This window comes from Echinops telfairi, unplaced genomic scaffold (assembly GCF_000313985.2).
Source record: "Echinops telfairi isolate 266 unplaced genomic scaffold, ASM31398v2 ScPeMD7_60;HRSCAF=208, whole genome shotgun sequence".
NCBI lineage: Eukaryota > Metazoa > Chordata > Mammalia > Afrosoricida > Tenrecidae > Echinops > Echinops telfairi.
The window spans coordinates 24,282,153-24,298,551 of NW_022103958.1; the positions used below are offsets into that span (position 1 = coordinate 24,282,153).

At 36.6% G+C, this 16,399-nt stretch overlaps 1 protein-coding gene across 1 annotated transcript in view; it reads left to right on the forward strand.

Moving 5' to 3' along the window:
- Positions 1 to 1,214: 1,214 nt before the first annotated feature.
- Positions 1,215 to 16,399, forward strand: part of KIF18A (kinesin family member 18A) — a 97,779-nt gene continuing 82,594 nt past the window's right edge. The window contains exons 1-3 of the mRNA XM_004708255.2: positions 1,215 to 1,248; positions 10,665 to 11,027; positions 12,865 to 13,022. Of these exons, the coding sequence (XP_004708312.1) occupies positions 10,706 to 11,027; positions 12,865 to 13,022 (480 nt within the window). The 5' untranslated portion in view covers positions 1,215 to 1,248; positions 10,665 to 10,705. The remainder of the gene's footprint in view (positions 1,249 to 10,664; positions 11,028 to 12,864; positions 13,023 to 16,399) is intronic.

The following is a 16,399-nucleotide window of genomic DNA, read 5'->3' on the forward strand; positions in this document are numbered from 1 at the left end:
AGCACCCATGAAACGTACAACTTTCCTCTAGTTCTTTAATGCTTCCTCCCCCCACTATCATCACCCCAATTCGACCTTACAAATCCAGCTAGACCAGAGCATGTACACTGGTACAGTTAAGAGCTCACAACACAGGGAATCCAGGGCAGATAAACCTCTCAGGACCAATAATGAGAATAGCCATACCAGAAGGGTAAGGGAAAGGTGGGGGGAGTGCCGGGGAACTGAGTACAATGATCTATATATAACTCCCTCCCAGGGAGGAACAACAGAAAAGTGGATTAAGGGAGACAAAAAAAAAAATTGATAAATGATCAAGGGTCCATGAGGGGATGGATTGTGATAAGAGCTGTAAGAACCCCCAATAAAATGATTACTAAAAAAAAAAGATTTATAGGCTGAGAAAAGCCACATAAGATTACTATGACTTTGAATGAACCCTATGGCAATGGTTTTGTCTTAATTGGTTTTTTTTGGCAAGAAGCAACTAATTATAGGCCATTATTCAAGCTATTTGATAAGAATGTGATAACTGTGCTATTGGATTTAATATGAAAATAAACCAAAATATGCTCATAAAAAAAAAAAGAATGTAAAACAGCCAAACATCAGAATCACAGTCAGTACTAAAGGAAGTCAGCCTGCGAGTCCTGAGAAAGGAAATCAGGGGCTCAAATTCAATTAAAGTGAAAAGACCTCAATTCTACATAGCTGCAAGAAATAGGGTGCTACACTTTCCAGAAGATGGGATCAGTGGGCCTCACCACTCAGGGAAAAACGAAAAAATCTCACACCCAGTACCCAGTACTACATACTCAACAGGGTCTGCCTTTACCCCTTACCGAGGGGATAAGCCAACTACCAGCCTCATCATTCTCACTCCCCACCTAAACCCACAGCTCTAGCTTTGGGTCCCCAGGTCTGCAGACCTCACATCACAAATGCAACCTCCAAATTGCAAAGCCAGCCTAGCCCCGCCCACCTAGGCCACCGCCTCCGGAAACGAACGCGCGCGTTGCCAGGGCAACGCAGGGCCAGGAGGCTTCCTTGTGTTCCGCGACTGAATCTCCTGGCGCCAAACAGCCACGCGCTGAGGCAGCGTCTGGCGTGGTGACGTCACGCTGGCGGCAGCCAATAAAATGAGGCGCTGAGGCGGCTGGCTTGGGTTTGAATCTTGTGGCTGGTTTTGATGTGCTTGGAGTCCGGTCTGGAAGTGAAGTAGTCTCGGTGGCCTCTGTGGGGCCTGAGGTGAGTGAGGGTCACGTGAAGTGAAGCTTTATTCGCTGGGATGCGGCTTCTGAGGATTTGAGGAAAGCAGAAGGCCCGGGCTCTTAGGTGTACGGGTCGATCCAAGGGGTAACTTGTTGACAAACGCCATAGCGGGATGCGGGGTTGTAAGCGGCCCGGGGAAAAAGTAAATGAAGAAAGAGCCGGAGATCCAGCTCGAGTCCAGCGTGGCTTTTTGGCGAACCCTTGACTGCTCAGCTGAGAGGAAATTGGAAATTTTAAAGGGCACCTGGTCGCCTTCCCAGACTGGCAGAGCAGCCTGTCTGCCCCCTCCCTGGCAGTGTGTAGTTCTCTCCAGACTCGGCTTTGGAGCGTCTGTTTCAGACGCAGATGTAAGTGTAACTGCATACTCATCAAAGTAGTATCGGTACACCAAGACACCCAATTTTGCCCTATGGGGTTCTGTTGTGAGTCTGGCACAAGTCAGTTGAGCCCCCCTAATCCCCTTTTTCTGTTTTGCAGCATCAGCATAAAACCTTCCTTAACTTCTAAAGAGATTGTTTATGATCAGATGAGGTGTGCTTAGTTGGCAAAGTTCTCTTTTAATGAAAAAAGACAATAAGCACTGAGAATCAATCTGTTCTTAGTTTGTGCAAAACTTAGGAGCTCACTAGACCTCAGTAGCAGAGAGGTCAGCAATACTTTGGTGTACTATATACGAAGAGAGATGATTTGGTCAGAATTTAATGTATTACATTTGCTGTATAATATGTGTATTGGCTATTAGCTATGGAACACAGTGGTAGAATGTGTAGGCATTCTATAGGTTTTACCATGTTAGTGTTATTCCATCATATTTAACACCACATCTTAGATTTTGGAAGAGACTTTTGCACCTTGACTCCAAAAAATATACCGTCCAGAGAGTAAGTGGTGTTTGTTATTTTATATATATATATATATATATGAACTATCTCAGTAAATAAACATTAACTGCTTTTAACAATAGGATTAGAAATTTCCTTTTAAATTACTGAGCAGACATTTACAAGTATTTAAGGTTTTCATTTAAAAATGCATCTTATTACAGACATATTTCAAATCAATTAAAGTACACAAAAAGGTGATTTTTTTATGCTACCAACTGTATGAAAACTTAAGGGGAAGAAACTGTCCAGCTGTCAATGTCACCCTTCTTGCCATTGGAGCTTTTCTGCCTTCCTTGATAAGCTTGTAAATCATGGAAGTGATCATTCTAACAGAAAAGTTAGAGCACTATCCACAGTTTGATTTCTTACCCGCTATATTAATTTTACTCATGTTGGGTGCAGAGCTGCAAGTAATGCCTATATCACACAGATACTCTGACATCTTACAAAAAGGACAGTAAAGATGATACTGAGTTTAAGTACTCTGACTTACTCTGAAGCTGTGTCCTATGTACAGACCATGTACAACTTCTTTCTGAATTCATAAGCTGATCCTGTGTTTTTTAACCCTTCACACATTTTGTAGCTGCATTCTCGGAAAGATATACACAATCCGTAGCCTATTCCTATAGAAAGAGCTTATATTATGTTGTTTCTAAAATATCTTAAAAGACTGCAATATTAATAATCCATCTAAGCCACATTTGAAGGCATGTATGATATTGAGGGAAAATAATTGATCTTGGAATCAAAAAGTTTGGATGTCATCGCTGCCCTGTGAAACTTTCTTGACAGTGTATGATTATACCTACTTCAACAAGGTATGAGGAATTTTAAGTTGGATAGACTATAATTGACAATGGTCAAAGGTAGAGTCCAAGCCCCACAAAAAACATGAACTATAAACTATTTCTTTACTATAAACTCAAACCTGACTTTGAGTAAAATTCAAATAATAACTATCTCCCCATTCAGGATCATTTGTTCAGTATATCTATACTTTTGTTTGGAAGCCGCCAAACCAAACTCTGCCAGAGGTTCAATGCTGACTCTTAACGACCCTAGAGGACAAGGCAAACCTGCCCCATGAGTTTCCAGTACTATAATGGTTTATGGGAGTAGAAAGCCTGGTCTTTCTCCTGCAGATAAGCTCATGGCTTCCAATGGCGGGCCTTTCAGATCATAGTCCAATGAGTAAGCCCTATGCTACTCTCTTCTGATTCCAGTAGAGCCTGATTGTTGAAGAATGGCTCCCCACTTTCTAGCTATTTCAGCTCAAAAGAATTACTTATCCTTTCTAGAGCTATGTCTCTGGTTATATAAAATGTAGTCACTGATAGGATCTACCTGATTTCATTAAGGATTAAATGAGATGTATGCCAAATGTGTAGCTTGTGTGACACAGAGAATGTACACATATTTTATTCATTGTTATTCATTTTACTAGATATCACCATATTGACCTAATCCAAGAGTTCCCTAATAATATATACACCAAAAAATGGCAACCACATAGAAATCATAAATTTTCTATTTAATTCTGCCGTTACTTAGTGAGCTCCTGAACTAAGCTGAGAGATTTCTATTAAAAGAAAGTAAATATTTGTTTTTAACTTTTTCTGTGAGAAAATATCTGAGAGTAACATATAGGGCCCCTCACTCTGACTGTCATGAGTTCATGCCAGCACATGGTGACTTTATAGGACAGAGTAAATCTGCCCTCGTGGGTTTTCTAGACTGTTTACAAGAGCAGAAAGTCTCATCTTCCATGAAGTGGCTACTGTTTTCAAACTGCTAATCTTGCAATTAGCAACCCAACACATAACCAACTACATCATTAGGGCTCCTGATATAGTAATGATTAAATGAAAGAACTTTCAGCATGAGTTCAAATCTCGTATCATCTGTTTCAGTAGTTAACTTTGGCCAGGTAACCAAAACAAGTATGATAGCAGTGTCTACATATACAATTTTTTTCATCTACAATTTTTATGAAGATTATTTGTTATTAAGGATCCTGGTGGCACAAGACTTGGTTATCAACCTGCAGGTTAGTGGTTTGAACCCACCAGTCACTCTACTGAAGAAGGATGTGGCCGTTTGCTTCCTACAGACGACAGCCTTGGAAACCTGTGGAGCAGTTGTACTCTGTCCTATAAGATCACTGTGAGTCTACCAACCCAATCAATGGCAATGGATTTGGTTTGGTTGTTAAGTGCCTTCAAGTAGATTTTCAACTAATGTCTATCAGATGGATAGTAAATGTCCATGAATTTTTATCACAATTCTATTTATAGAATGGGAGCTTAATATAAAATGTTTCTTGAGTTATTAAAAATTTAAGTGAAAGCTTGTGATTAAGATAATTTTAATAGTAGCTTATGGTTTTAGTACAAATACTAGTTCAAAAGGGTGTAAAATAGAAAATAATTCTCCATTTTATCCAGACCTCCAAATTTCACTTTCATGAGGTCAAGTGTTAACCAGTTTCATGCACACTTAGAGAAAAGAATCCACGCATACATAAATATTCAATAACTGAAAAAAGTTTATAAGAAAATGTCATTAACATATAATTCTGTTTGTCTCAAACTTTTTGAAGACACTCCCCCCTTGTATATGTAACTACAAAGATACAAATAGTAGCATACTATGTGAGCTCAAGGCTTTTTGTTTTTTTTCCAAATGTTTCATGAAAATCTTTTTCAGTTCTTTCATTTATTCAAATAAACCCTTAGTATTTGCCAAACATTGCTCTAGGAGTACAGATGAAATCGATCCTTTCAAGGTACATTCTAGGAATGAAACAAATATATAACCAAATGATGTGTATCATCTCATTAGTTGCCACAAAAATAAACAGGTAAAAGATTGGGGGTTGGATGCAGTTTTTGAGAGAACATCTCAGTTTGGTTACATTTGAACAAGAACTGACTAATAAAGAAATAAGACTTGCATGTAGGCATACAAGGTGAGAGCTTTCCAGGCAAAAGGAATAGTTGTGACTGATGTAGACTATCCAGGGACAGAACATTAGGAGTCAGAGAAGTAAATGGGCCAGATGATGTGGAATTTATAGGCCATAGTAAGGAACTTGTATTTTATCCATGTACTGTTAAATCATTAGTTTAGTGTTGACATAGCATGAGCTAATTGCTTTTGAAAAAGGTAGCAGTACATAAAATCAATTAAATAAAAATATATTATTATGCAGACATATAATTGATTAATCTTTAACTTAATTAGCTTATATTTTTATCTAAGGGAAATAGTGGCCAGGTATGGTATAAATTAAGGACTTGCCCATTTAGCTTGGTTTATGTTCGTTGGTAATAGTTGAAAATTACATTTAACTCTTCATTAAACATTGCAGAAAAATTATCTGTTCTACATAAGTGAATTTCCCAAAAAACTGAATATAACTCTAATGTGAAATAGTATTTTAATCACCGTCATTAATTAAATATAGAAGGATTTTCCCGGTTTACTAATTTCCTAACCAAGAATTGGGACATATTGTTTAACCTTTTTTGATGCCTTGGGACCTTCATTGTTAACTGCCAGTCATTGTATTCTACTGCAATATGTTGTTTCTCTTAGCGGATTCTATTGTCTATTTACCTCTGCTTTAATGGGTAAACTACACTCTTTAATTATTGTGTCTAGTTTTTATAGTTTATTAACTGTTCAGTCATCAATCAAATATTTGATTAAATGATTAATATATGCCAAGTTCTCTATGAGACAGTTATATATATATATGTAATAGTCATCAAATTTCAGACCTTGAAAAGAACCTTAGATATCATATTCCAACCATTTTATTTTATGAATTAGCAACTGGAGCTCTCTTCATTAATCTTTCTTTTATACTGTATGCATTCAGAACTGGACAAATACTGTTTCACTAGGATGAATAGCCTACCAGTTTTCTCTTTGACTCTATAAGACAAAATTGACTCAGGCCTATAATGTCTTCGGAAAAGAATTTGTGAGTCAACAGATATTGTGCTGCTAACTATATATAGATTTTTTTTTAATCCATGTTAAACATAGCCAGGAATTTGTTCCAAGTGACTTATTCAGAGACAGAAAGACAGGGATATCTACTGCTGTAAAGAGTTACAGTCTCAGAAACCCACAGGTCAGTGCTACCCTGCCCTATAGGGCCTCTATGAGTCCATACCCACTTGAAGGCAGTGAATTTTGTTTTGTTTATTTTTTACAGATGTGTATACTGAGCACCAAAGAGATTAGGTTGTTTGCTTATTATCACACCTAAGTGTTAGAGCTGAGGTTTTAACCTATGTTATCTGTCATCTGCGTTATCAGTTGAACTTTTCATAACCCACAAGGGTAAGCAATTTGAAACCACCAGCCACTCCATGGGAGAAAGATGATGAGGCTTTTTGTTCCTGTAAAGATTTACAACCTTAAGAACCCAGAGGATGAGTATCCTATCCAATAGGGTCTCTATGAGTCAGGATCCACTTGATGACGGTGAATTTTTGTTGCTTTTTGGTTTTCAATCTGTCTTTAATATATAATGAAAGAGCCCTGGTGGTATAGTGGGTTGTGCCAGGGAATGCTAACTACAAGGTCGGTGTTTCGAAACCACCAGCCACTGTACAGGAGAAAGAAGAGTCTTTCTACTCCCATAGAGATTTACTCTTGGGACATAATGATTTGAGATTCTAGCTTCCACAATTGAGACAATAAATTTCTGCCCTAAGCCAGTAAAAAAATGATTTACTCTTGAAAAAGCACAAGGACTGTTGTTCTCTGTCCCTCAGTGTTGCTATGAGTCGGGATGGACTGGATAGCAATGAGTTTTGGTTTTAATACCTAATAATTACTATCTACCTAATTAGCAAGATACATGTTCTTACCTTGTAAAATTTCTAAATAGTCACATGGTGTTTTACGTATTAATTTTTAACCATCTTATTTGTGTATATTTTGTGGCTAAATAAAGTGCATCTGTTAAGGTCAAAGTCATTAGGTATTTCTAAAACTCTTCAAAATGCTGGAGTTTTAGAAGTGTTGTCATGGATTTAAGAGCGTTTTCCTTATCCCCAGGTATGTAGAACATTAGTAGCCTTTAATAGGCAAAGATCAGGAATGGTAAAACATCCTCTAGTATGTGGGGCAATTGCAAACAAGGAAGAACTCTCCACCCAGAATGCCCATTAAGAAACAGTAAAAAGATGGACCTAGTCACTTTGAGTAATAGGGCCAACTAGGTAAAAGAAATGACATCTCTAGAATATGTCTTTGCCAGACATTTAATATTTGTTATCTCTTTTAGCCTTCACAACAATCTTATGAGGTATTGTCTCTTTCATACAGATGAGAAATCTGAGATTCAGGGAGGTTAAGTAACTTGTCCAAGGTCATAGGACTGAGATATAGGTGCTTTGTGGCACTTGGCTGGACAGAATCTCAAGGATGAAGAAAGAACAGAGAAATAATTCACCTGGGACTTAGCTGTTAGAATCCAAATGACCATCCCTTCCTCTTCAGCATTCTATTTTTGGGGAAGGACAGAGCCCTAAAAAGGCAGAGCTGTGTCCAGTGTCTGCTGCTGTTAGACTGTGTTGGACTTCCTTGAATTCTGTCTAAAAGTATTTGATATTTTAGCTTTGGCAACCTTGGTATTTCTCCCGTTTAAAGAAAAAAAATTAAATATGTTGTTCCTTCTTGTCCCCTCACCACACCACTTATCTGTTCTCTTTTGCAGCTGTACTTGATAAAACAATTAACTATATTCACTCTCTTCTCACCTCAGCCTTTTTCTCCACCTTTCACCCCAAATTGCTCTTCTCTTCAGCCTCTGTTCTGCTAAAGCCCATGGTTAATTTTCTTAAATACTTAATATTAGCATCATTTAACCCTCTCGAACCCTTGGTATAAGTGTTTCCAAAATCTTCAAGAAGTTTGAAGCGTTTAAGATGAAAGCTTAACAGTTTATAATTCCATCAAGATTATGTAGACAGCTTTCACTTTCCTGGCTTGACATTTCAGCTTCCTTCACACCCACTAAGGTGTCTTAGATAGGCTTACAAAGTTGAAAACTAAGTTGATCCTACTCCCATCCCCCAAATTTGCCTTACAGCATAGTTTTTTCCTTTTCAATTGATGACACTTCCAATCTGCCAAATACTGTGGCTTTATTCTTTTTCTTTCTTTCTTTCTTCCTTTTTTTTTTTTGGTGGAGGGTAGAGGGCGCTTTATTCTTGATCTTTTCTTTCTCATCCTACATCTATCTTTCGAGACAATCTATTGGCTTTACCTTCAGACTACCTACTGTATTTGACCACTTCTTCCCATCTCTACTGCCACCATCCTGGTCTGAGTGATAAAACAACATCTCTTATCTGTATTACATTAGTATGTTATCTACACAACATTGCAAATTAAATCAGATTGTCATTCCACAGACCAAACCCTCAGTGGTATGTATTTTATTCAGCATAAAAGATAGTTATTTTCATATCCTATATGTCTTAACCGATGTACTACTATCCCCTTTGCTTAATCCAGTGCAACTAACACCAAGTTCCTTAAAAAGGCTTTATACTAATCATTTATTGGAAATTGTTTTCTCCAATGTCTGTCTCACCTCCTTCAAGTCTTTGCTTTTAACTTCCAGCTCACCATTATTACAACTGTCAAGTCACCGCTCACTCATAATTACCCTTCATCTAGTGTATTTCTTACACTAGCACTTATTATGTCATTCATAGATAGATAATGGATGGGCGGAGAGATGGCTGGCCAGCCTGTCTCTGGGTATTGCAAAGATCTGTTTGACTATTAACAAAAATTTGGCAATTTGGGACTACCCAGCAGTGCGACAGAAGAGTTCTAAAACTCACTGCCATTGAGTCGATGTCAACAGTTAGGCATGATAAGATGTGCTCTTATTAGAGCACAACCACTGAAGACCCTATGGTGTGCAATTCTGTTTTCAAGCATTGGGTGCCAAGAGTCAGAATTGAATCAACAGACATTGTAGTGGAGTATGTATATAATTTTGACCCATTTGATTTGGGTTATTTTTTCATTCAGCTAGTCTCTAGGTCCTTAATGTCAGTTTTTTAAGGGTGAGAGGAGTTTCTTTGTGGGTTTTGTTTATTTATTTTCCGTCTATTTATTGATGTATCCAATTGAGCCTAAAAAATGTCTGGTAGACAATGTATTAATAAATGAATGAATGAATACTGAAAGTTTTTTTTTTTTTTTTAATCTTCAGATTCTGGACTATTTTCTGGTGAGTCAAGGTTCCCAAACTAATGATCGTTGATGAAGTGATGGTAGCATTAAATACTGTCTTCATTTAGCACAACCAGACCCTTTTTTTCCCCACTGCAATCTTGGATATTTCTTTCAAATACTTGTCATTAAAGAGCAGTTACTAGGAGCCCTCTGCCCCTGAATATACAATTGGGTGTATACCATACTGTGTCTGTCACCTTCAGCAGGAAAAAGATGAGACTTTCGACTCCCATAAAGAGTTAAGAGTCTCGTAACCCGAAGAGGCAGTTCTACCCTGTCCTGTAGGCTCGCCAGAAGTCAGAATTGACTCAGTGAATGTGAGTAGATCACCTTCACACCTGGGCTAACTATTTGGACCTATTTTTAACCCTCTGAGATACAGGTAAAGACCAACTTGGATGTATCACTGTCTACTGCCAAGAGGCGTGCAGCCTAGATCACTTTTACTGAAAATAGGTTCCAAGCAAAGGTGCCCTTTCATTACCTTGATAGGATTCTGAGAGATCCTTTCCTGTCCCTTCCCATGACTGGCTAAAATAGTGCTGGAGGCCATGTGGAAAGAAATCAAAGCTGGGTTTTTATATAGCATATTTGTGATTATATATAATTTAGATAAAGTTTTAGATTTTAAGCTGATACTAAGACTTTGATTAATGTTTTAGGTTAGGAGATTTACCCAGGGATTTTTGTTTGCCTGTTAGTTTTAGTTCCTGTAACATTAACCAGGTGAATAGAACAGAACTATATTAATTATCCAGTACTTAAGGAACAAAAATATACCAGTACTTCAAGTGGGTGGCTAAACAGAACAGAAATTTATTTCCTCGCAGTCCACGGACTTGTAGTCAGAATTCAGAACGTGGCTATGGCGGATGGTTCTTTTGTCTGTTCTACCCTTTCGTAGCCAGCAATTCTTGGAATTCTGGACTTATAGATGTGTCTGTCTGTAGATGGCATCTCCCTACTGTGTGTGTCTTATGTTAACACTTTCTTTTATACCTTAAAAATGATACCGCCCTACCCTGGTATCTCATTAGCATGTAAAAAAAAAAATCTTTTTCCAGACAGGGTCATATTTACAGGTATACAGGAGTAAGGGTTTTAAAGTATATTTTTGTGAGAGGGGACATAATGTAATGCATAATAACAATTCACACTTTTAAAAATTCAGATTATATTTGCTACGGATAATATTAATACTAAATCTCTGATTTTCCCTTTTAATTTCAGACACATACTCAGGCAATTTAAAGGCACAAAGATAATCAACAATGTCTGCCACTGAGGAAGACCTGTGTCACCGCATGAAAGTAGTAGTTCGTGTTCGTCCTGAAAACACTAAAGAAAAGACAGCTGGATTCCATAAAGTGGTTCATGTTGTGGATAAGCATATCCTAGTTTTTGATCCCAAACAAGAAGTTGGCTTTTTACATGGAAAGAATGTGCTAAATCGAGATATTACAAAGAGACAAAATAAGGATCTTAAATTTGTATTTGATGCTATATTTGATGAAACTTCAACTCAGTTGGAAGTTTTTGAACATACTACTAAACCAATTATACGTAGTTTTTTGAATGGATATAATTGCACAGGTAGTGTTTCAGTCTGGCACTTAGTTTTTCCTATTAGATTTAAGTCCTCTCCTATAAACTAACTCATTTAAAGGTGTTTATATTCTAAAAATTCCCTAATAAACCATAATTGTAAATTAAATGTAATATTCTTTTAATTGTAGCCATTCTATCTGATTCACAAGCCATGTGAAACTTTCTTTCATGTTCTTGGTGGCTCTTATCAATTAATATATTACTAAGATTTATAATTTACAAATAAATTCCCACAGTTTTTCACTATATTTCTCATTCCCTATATTTCCTGTCCCTAAACCACATGAATTTGGCAATTAACAAATATCCCACAAGTTTTATTCACAAATTTCCGCTACTTTTTAAATCTTCATCATAGAGCAATGGTCAGACATTTTTGAGTACTTGCCGTTTTACAACACCATTCTTCTAATAAAAATGTTAAAAGCCCGCATTCACTGGTGAGCTTACGCTGTTTTAGCTTATCATCAGCCCAAGAAACATCTCTGGTGGTTTGGAGAGACTCAAGATGATTTGTGTACTTAAAAGGCTATGTTGCATGCCTAGAAGGAGATATTCAAAATGATAAGCTAATGCTTACACAATATTTAGCCCCATTATTTTATTTTTATAATATATTTTGAAGTATTTTTGTCACTATCACATTTTTTTAAGCCCCCAAATGACCAATTTCACTATCTTTCTTTGATTCACACAGTATTACAGAAAACCTCTTGGTCAAGCAAGAGTACAATTGGTCTACTACAGTGGTTCTTATTTTTTAAATATCTTTCTGTCTCATGAAACGTCACATCATCTCTAGAGATACTTAATTTTTTTTTTTATTGCAAAACAAAAAACATCGACGAGACTTATACAGAATCTTTGGTTTCTCCTTGGCTTTACTTGATGTTCTTAGCCACCTGTATGAAGACTTCTTTGTGTACTGATTCTTGAGACAGAGGGGGGAAAAAGAACAAAGCAAAATATGCCTCAATTGAATTCATGTTAAAACATTGTCAGCGAGTATGATAATATTATGAGTAAAATAATAGGATGAGAACTTATGCCTTAACTGTTAGGTGTTTGTTTCAAGTGGTTGTAAAGAGTTCCCACTCTGTCAGGTGATTTGCGATGTACTTCTCTGTGCTTAAATTGGTCCTTACAGTTGTACATAGCACATGCTGTGCTAGAGGGAAGTGTAGTAGATAGATAGATAGGGGTCAAAAGTATAAGTTTATACTTAGATAGTCAGGGAACCCATGTAAAAGTAGCATTTCTTCTGAGTATTTAGGAAGAAGTGGAAGTTTGTTAGCTGTTTTACACAGAGGAGCTCTTCAGGACAAAGGCAGTGAAGTAGGAAAACAACAGTATAGTGGAAGAACTTTAACTTAGTGTGTTTAGATCACAAGGAAAGATGCTGGAACGATAACTAGAAACCCTTAATATTACGAAGTAAAGAATTGGAGCTTTTCCTACAACCCATACTCAGATTTCTTCATATATTTTGAGCTAGAGATGTCATGTTTTGAACTAGAGAAGATTAAGCTTAAAGTAGGAAAAGAATGATAAAATCTGTAAGATTAATGCAAGTGAGGGAGCAGCCGAAATTGTTTTTCTCGTGTTCTTGCCTGTGAGGAGTGGGGACTGGTAGTATCATTAGTCAGGGCGGAGAATATAGGGGGTACGCAGATATGTTCCAAAATCGCAGTGATTCAGGATAAAACAAAGTTTGTTTAAGGTTATTATAGAAAGTTTACAGGGGGAACTGTCCACTGTATTGTAGATTTGTGATCCTATATGCCATACCAAAGAGTTTTGATCACTTTTTATAAAAACTTAGTGCTTGCTTATGGTGCTACTGGAGCTGGGAAGACCCACACAATGCTTGGATCAGCTGCTGAACCTGGAGTGATGTATCTAACAATGTTAGACCTTTACAAGTCCATGGATGAGATTAAGGAAGATAAAGTATGTAGTACTACAGTTTCTTATTTGGAGGTAAGTTGGTACGGGACTGTTATTTAGATTAGTCAACAGTGATTAGTGATCAGAAGAAAGGTCAGACATTTTTGAGAAATGAGAAATTTTTATTGAGAAAGTACCATGGGCCATTTAAATCATATTAAACAAGAATTTTTTTGTGTAAACTTAAAAACAGTAACAGTTTTTGGTCTTGGGTATTTTGACTCTTAGTAATCTTCAGCAGAGAGGGCGTGTTATTTGCATAATTTTCAACGTACAGAAAAGTTTCGAGTATAATACTAAAATCCCAAGGTCACCTTTTGTTAACATTTTACTATATTAATTTGTTTTTCTGTGTGCTAGTGACCTTTTCCTCCCTTAAACTATTTAGAAAAAAGTTGCTAACTTGTAGAAACAAATTTGCATAAGGAGCCAATATGGACTTATCAAAATCAGAAAATTAATCAGGATACAAAGTTTTTATCTCACCTATTGCAATTAGTGAGAATTTTCTGATAACTCTAATAATGTTCTTTATTGCAAAATAAAATTTAGTATCATGAATTGCATTGCTACCATGTCAGTTTCCAGGAGAAAAATGTCTTTTTAAACTCCTTTAATCCTGAATGTTTTGAGTCTTTATATTTTATGGCACTGCCACTTTATATAAAATAGTTTTGGATTTTCCACCGGTAGTCAGACTCAGATTTTACTCTCACGGAAGTGATGCTGACTTGGTCTTACTGCATCTTAGTAAAAGGCCTACACTGTTAGTCTCATTGCTACTGATAACTTTTGTTCTGTTGGATTAATCTGATGTCTGCTCTTTAAAGAAACTATCTTATTCTTTGTGATCACTAAGTTCCTTGTAGAGAGAATTTAATATCCTCATACTCCTCAACTTTCATCCACTAGTTTTTGGAGATGTCCATTAGTGATATTTGCCTAATGATGTGCTATCTGAAAATTTAAAAATCTTTACAGAAGTAGCCTCATACTTCTGTGGAGTGGCTGGTGTGTTCGAACCACTGTTCTTGTAGTTAGTTAGTAACTCATTGCATAATGTACTAACATGATTATTAAATTCAATCATTTCCTCTACATTTATACATTTCTCTTCCCTTTTGTGATATTAGTGTAAACTCTTGGATCCTTAATTTATTCAATTGTTTATAATTCCTTACTATATTTGTGTGCTCAAAGTATGTGGAATTTGGCTAGCAGTAGTTCCTTCAGCCTGCCTCATGTTTCCTTTTTCCATGCTCCATCTTTCTAAGGGCTCCCACTGTCTTAATTGTAGCTGGCATTTTGCGGGCTACTAAGTGACTAGTTCTCTACCTTTACATTCAGATAGTCTGTTTCAGAAACCAGTTCCATAAATGTTAAGCCTTAATTTTACTGTTCGTAATTTCTGGAGTCTGAGAATCTTTCTAGTTATTGTTAGGAGTCATTGAGTCCGATCCAACCCATAGCCACTCTATACACAACAGAATTAAACACTGCCCAGTGCTGTGCCATACTCACAATTGTTCCTGTGCTTTGTTGTAGCCATAGTGTAAGTCCATCTCCTTCATGGCCTTTCTTTCTTTCAGGCACCAGTCTCTTGACCACATATCCAAAGTACATGAAACCAATTCTCACCATCCTGGCCTCTACTGAGCATTTCTGACTGTACCTCTTCCAAGACAGATTTGTTTGTTCTTTTGGCAGCCCATGGTACTTTCATTATTCTTTTCCCGCACCATAATTCAAAGGCATTGGTTCTTCAGTCTTCCTTATTCAGGTTATAACTTTCACATACATATGGGGCTATTTAAATACCAAATACTGTGTCGTGTGCACTTTAGTCCTCACGGTAACCTTGGTGCTTTTCAACACTTGAAAAGAGGCTTTGGACAGCAACTCTACTTCGTGCAGTGTATAACTGGATCTGCTGACGGCTGCTTCTATGAGCATTGACTGTGGATGCCAGCAAGATGAATCCTTGATAACTTCAATGTTTTCTCCATTTATCATGATGATACCTATTGGTCAATTGTGAGGATTTTTACCTTCATATTGAGTTATAAACTATACTGAAGGCTTCAATCTTTCAAATCTTTCTCATTTTCAGCAGCAAGATTGTGTTATCTGAATACCTCAACTTATTAATGAGACTTCCAATCCTGATGGCACATTATACTTCTTATAATCCAGCTTCTCTGATTATTTGCTCAGCATACAGATTGAATAAGTATAGTAAGAGGAATACAACCTTGACACACACCTTCCCTGCTTTCTGTTAACATAACTGCCTCTTGATCCATGTCCACATTCTGTATGAGCATAATGAAGCTGTCTGGAATTCACATTCTTCTCAAGGCTGTTCAGTTTGTTATAATCCAGTAGTCACAGCTACCTTGTTAACAAGATCATCTAGATTGTTAACAAGCTGGTCTAGATTGTTTCTTCTCGTAAGGGGAGATAGAATTTATATGTTGCTAGAAATTTTCTTGTTAGTCTAGAACCTGGAGCTATGATGAAATTAAAACTCTTTACCTATGGTTAATTGTGAATATAATTGTTCTGAACTTGTTTAGTTAAAAGGGGCAGCAATATTTTCTTGTATAACAGGACAAATTTAAAAGTGCATATTTTCATGATTTAGTTTGGTTTGTTGTAATGATTTTTTTTTTTAGGTTTGCTTCTGTTTTATTAGTGGTAAGGCAGTATCTACTCTGAGGGTTGTCTCTCCAAGCTCTATACCAGAAATATCCATGGGATTTTCTATTTTTTTAAGTAGAAATACCTGGGCCTAAGTATCAATGTAATAGGTTTGAGGTTTCACCTTGGCAACTCTATATTTTAAATACTTTCAGGAGTTCAGAAGCATAAACTAGCGTGAGCGTGAACATTCCAGTTGTGTATTTGACATGATTTAAGTGGGTTAGGAGATGCAACAGAAAAGTAATTGCGCCTTCTCAGGAAATCAACTTCAGAAACTATCTTCTCATGTTACTATGTTACTATATACTTGCACTTAAAAATACTTAGTCATTTATTTTAGAAAATTTCACTAATAATGAATTATCACTATGGGCTATGAAAACATGAAAGTAATTTACATAAAATACTTTTATAGAATAAATTTTGTTTCTTTAATATTTTATCAGTAGTAGTTATAATTGTAATTTGGTGGGCAAGTAATAAATATTGTACCTTTATTAACTCCATAAAATCAGTAAGTTGTATTGTTTCTGTATTTTACAAAAAAGAAAAGCATCAATTATAAATTGCAGATGTGACAGGATACCAGGTAATAGCGTGAGGCATTTGGGGCTCTAATCCCTGATCTGTTACTACCTTGTAACCTTGGAGACTTACCTAACCTTTTCATTCAAAGTAAGCTCTCGTGATTTATTATTAAGAATTAC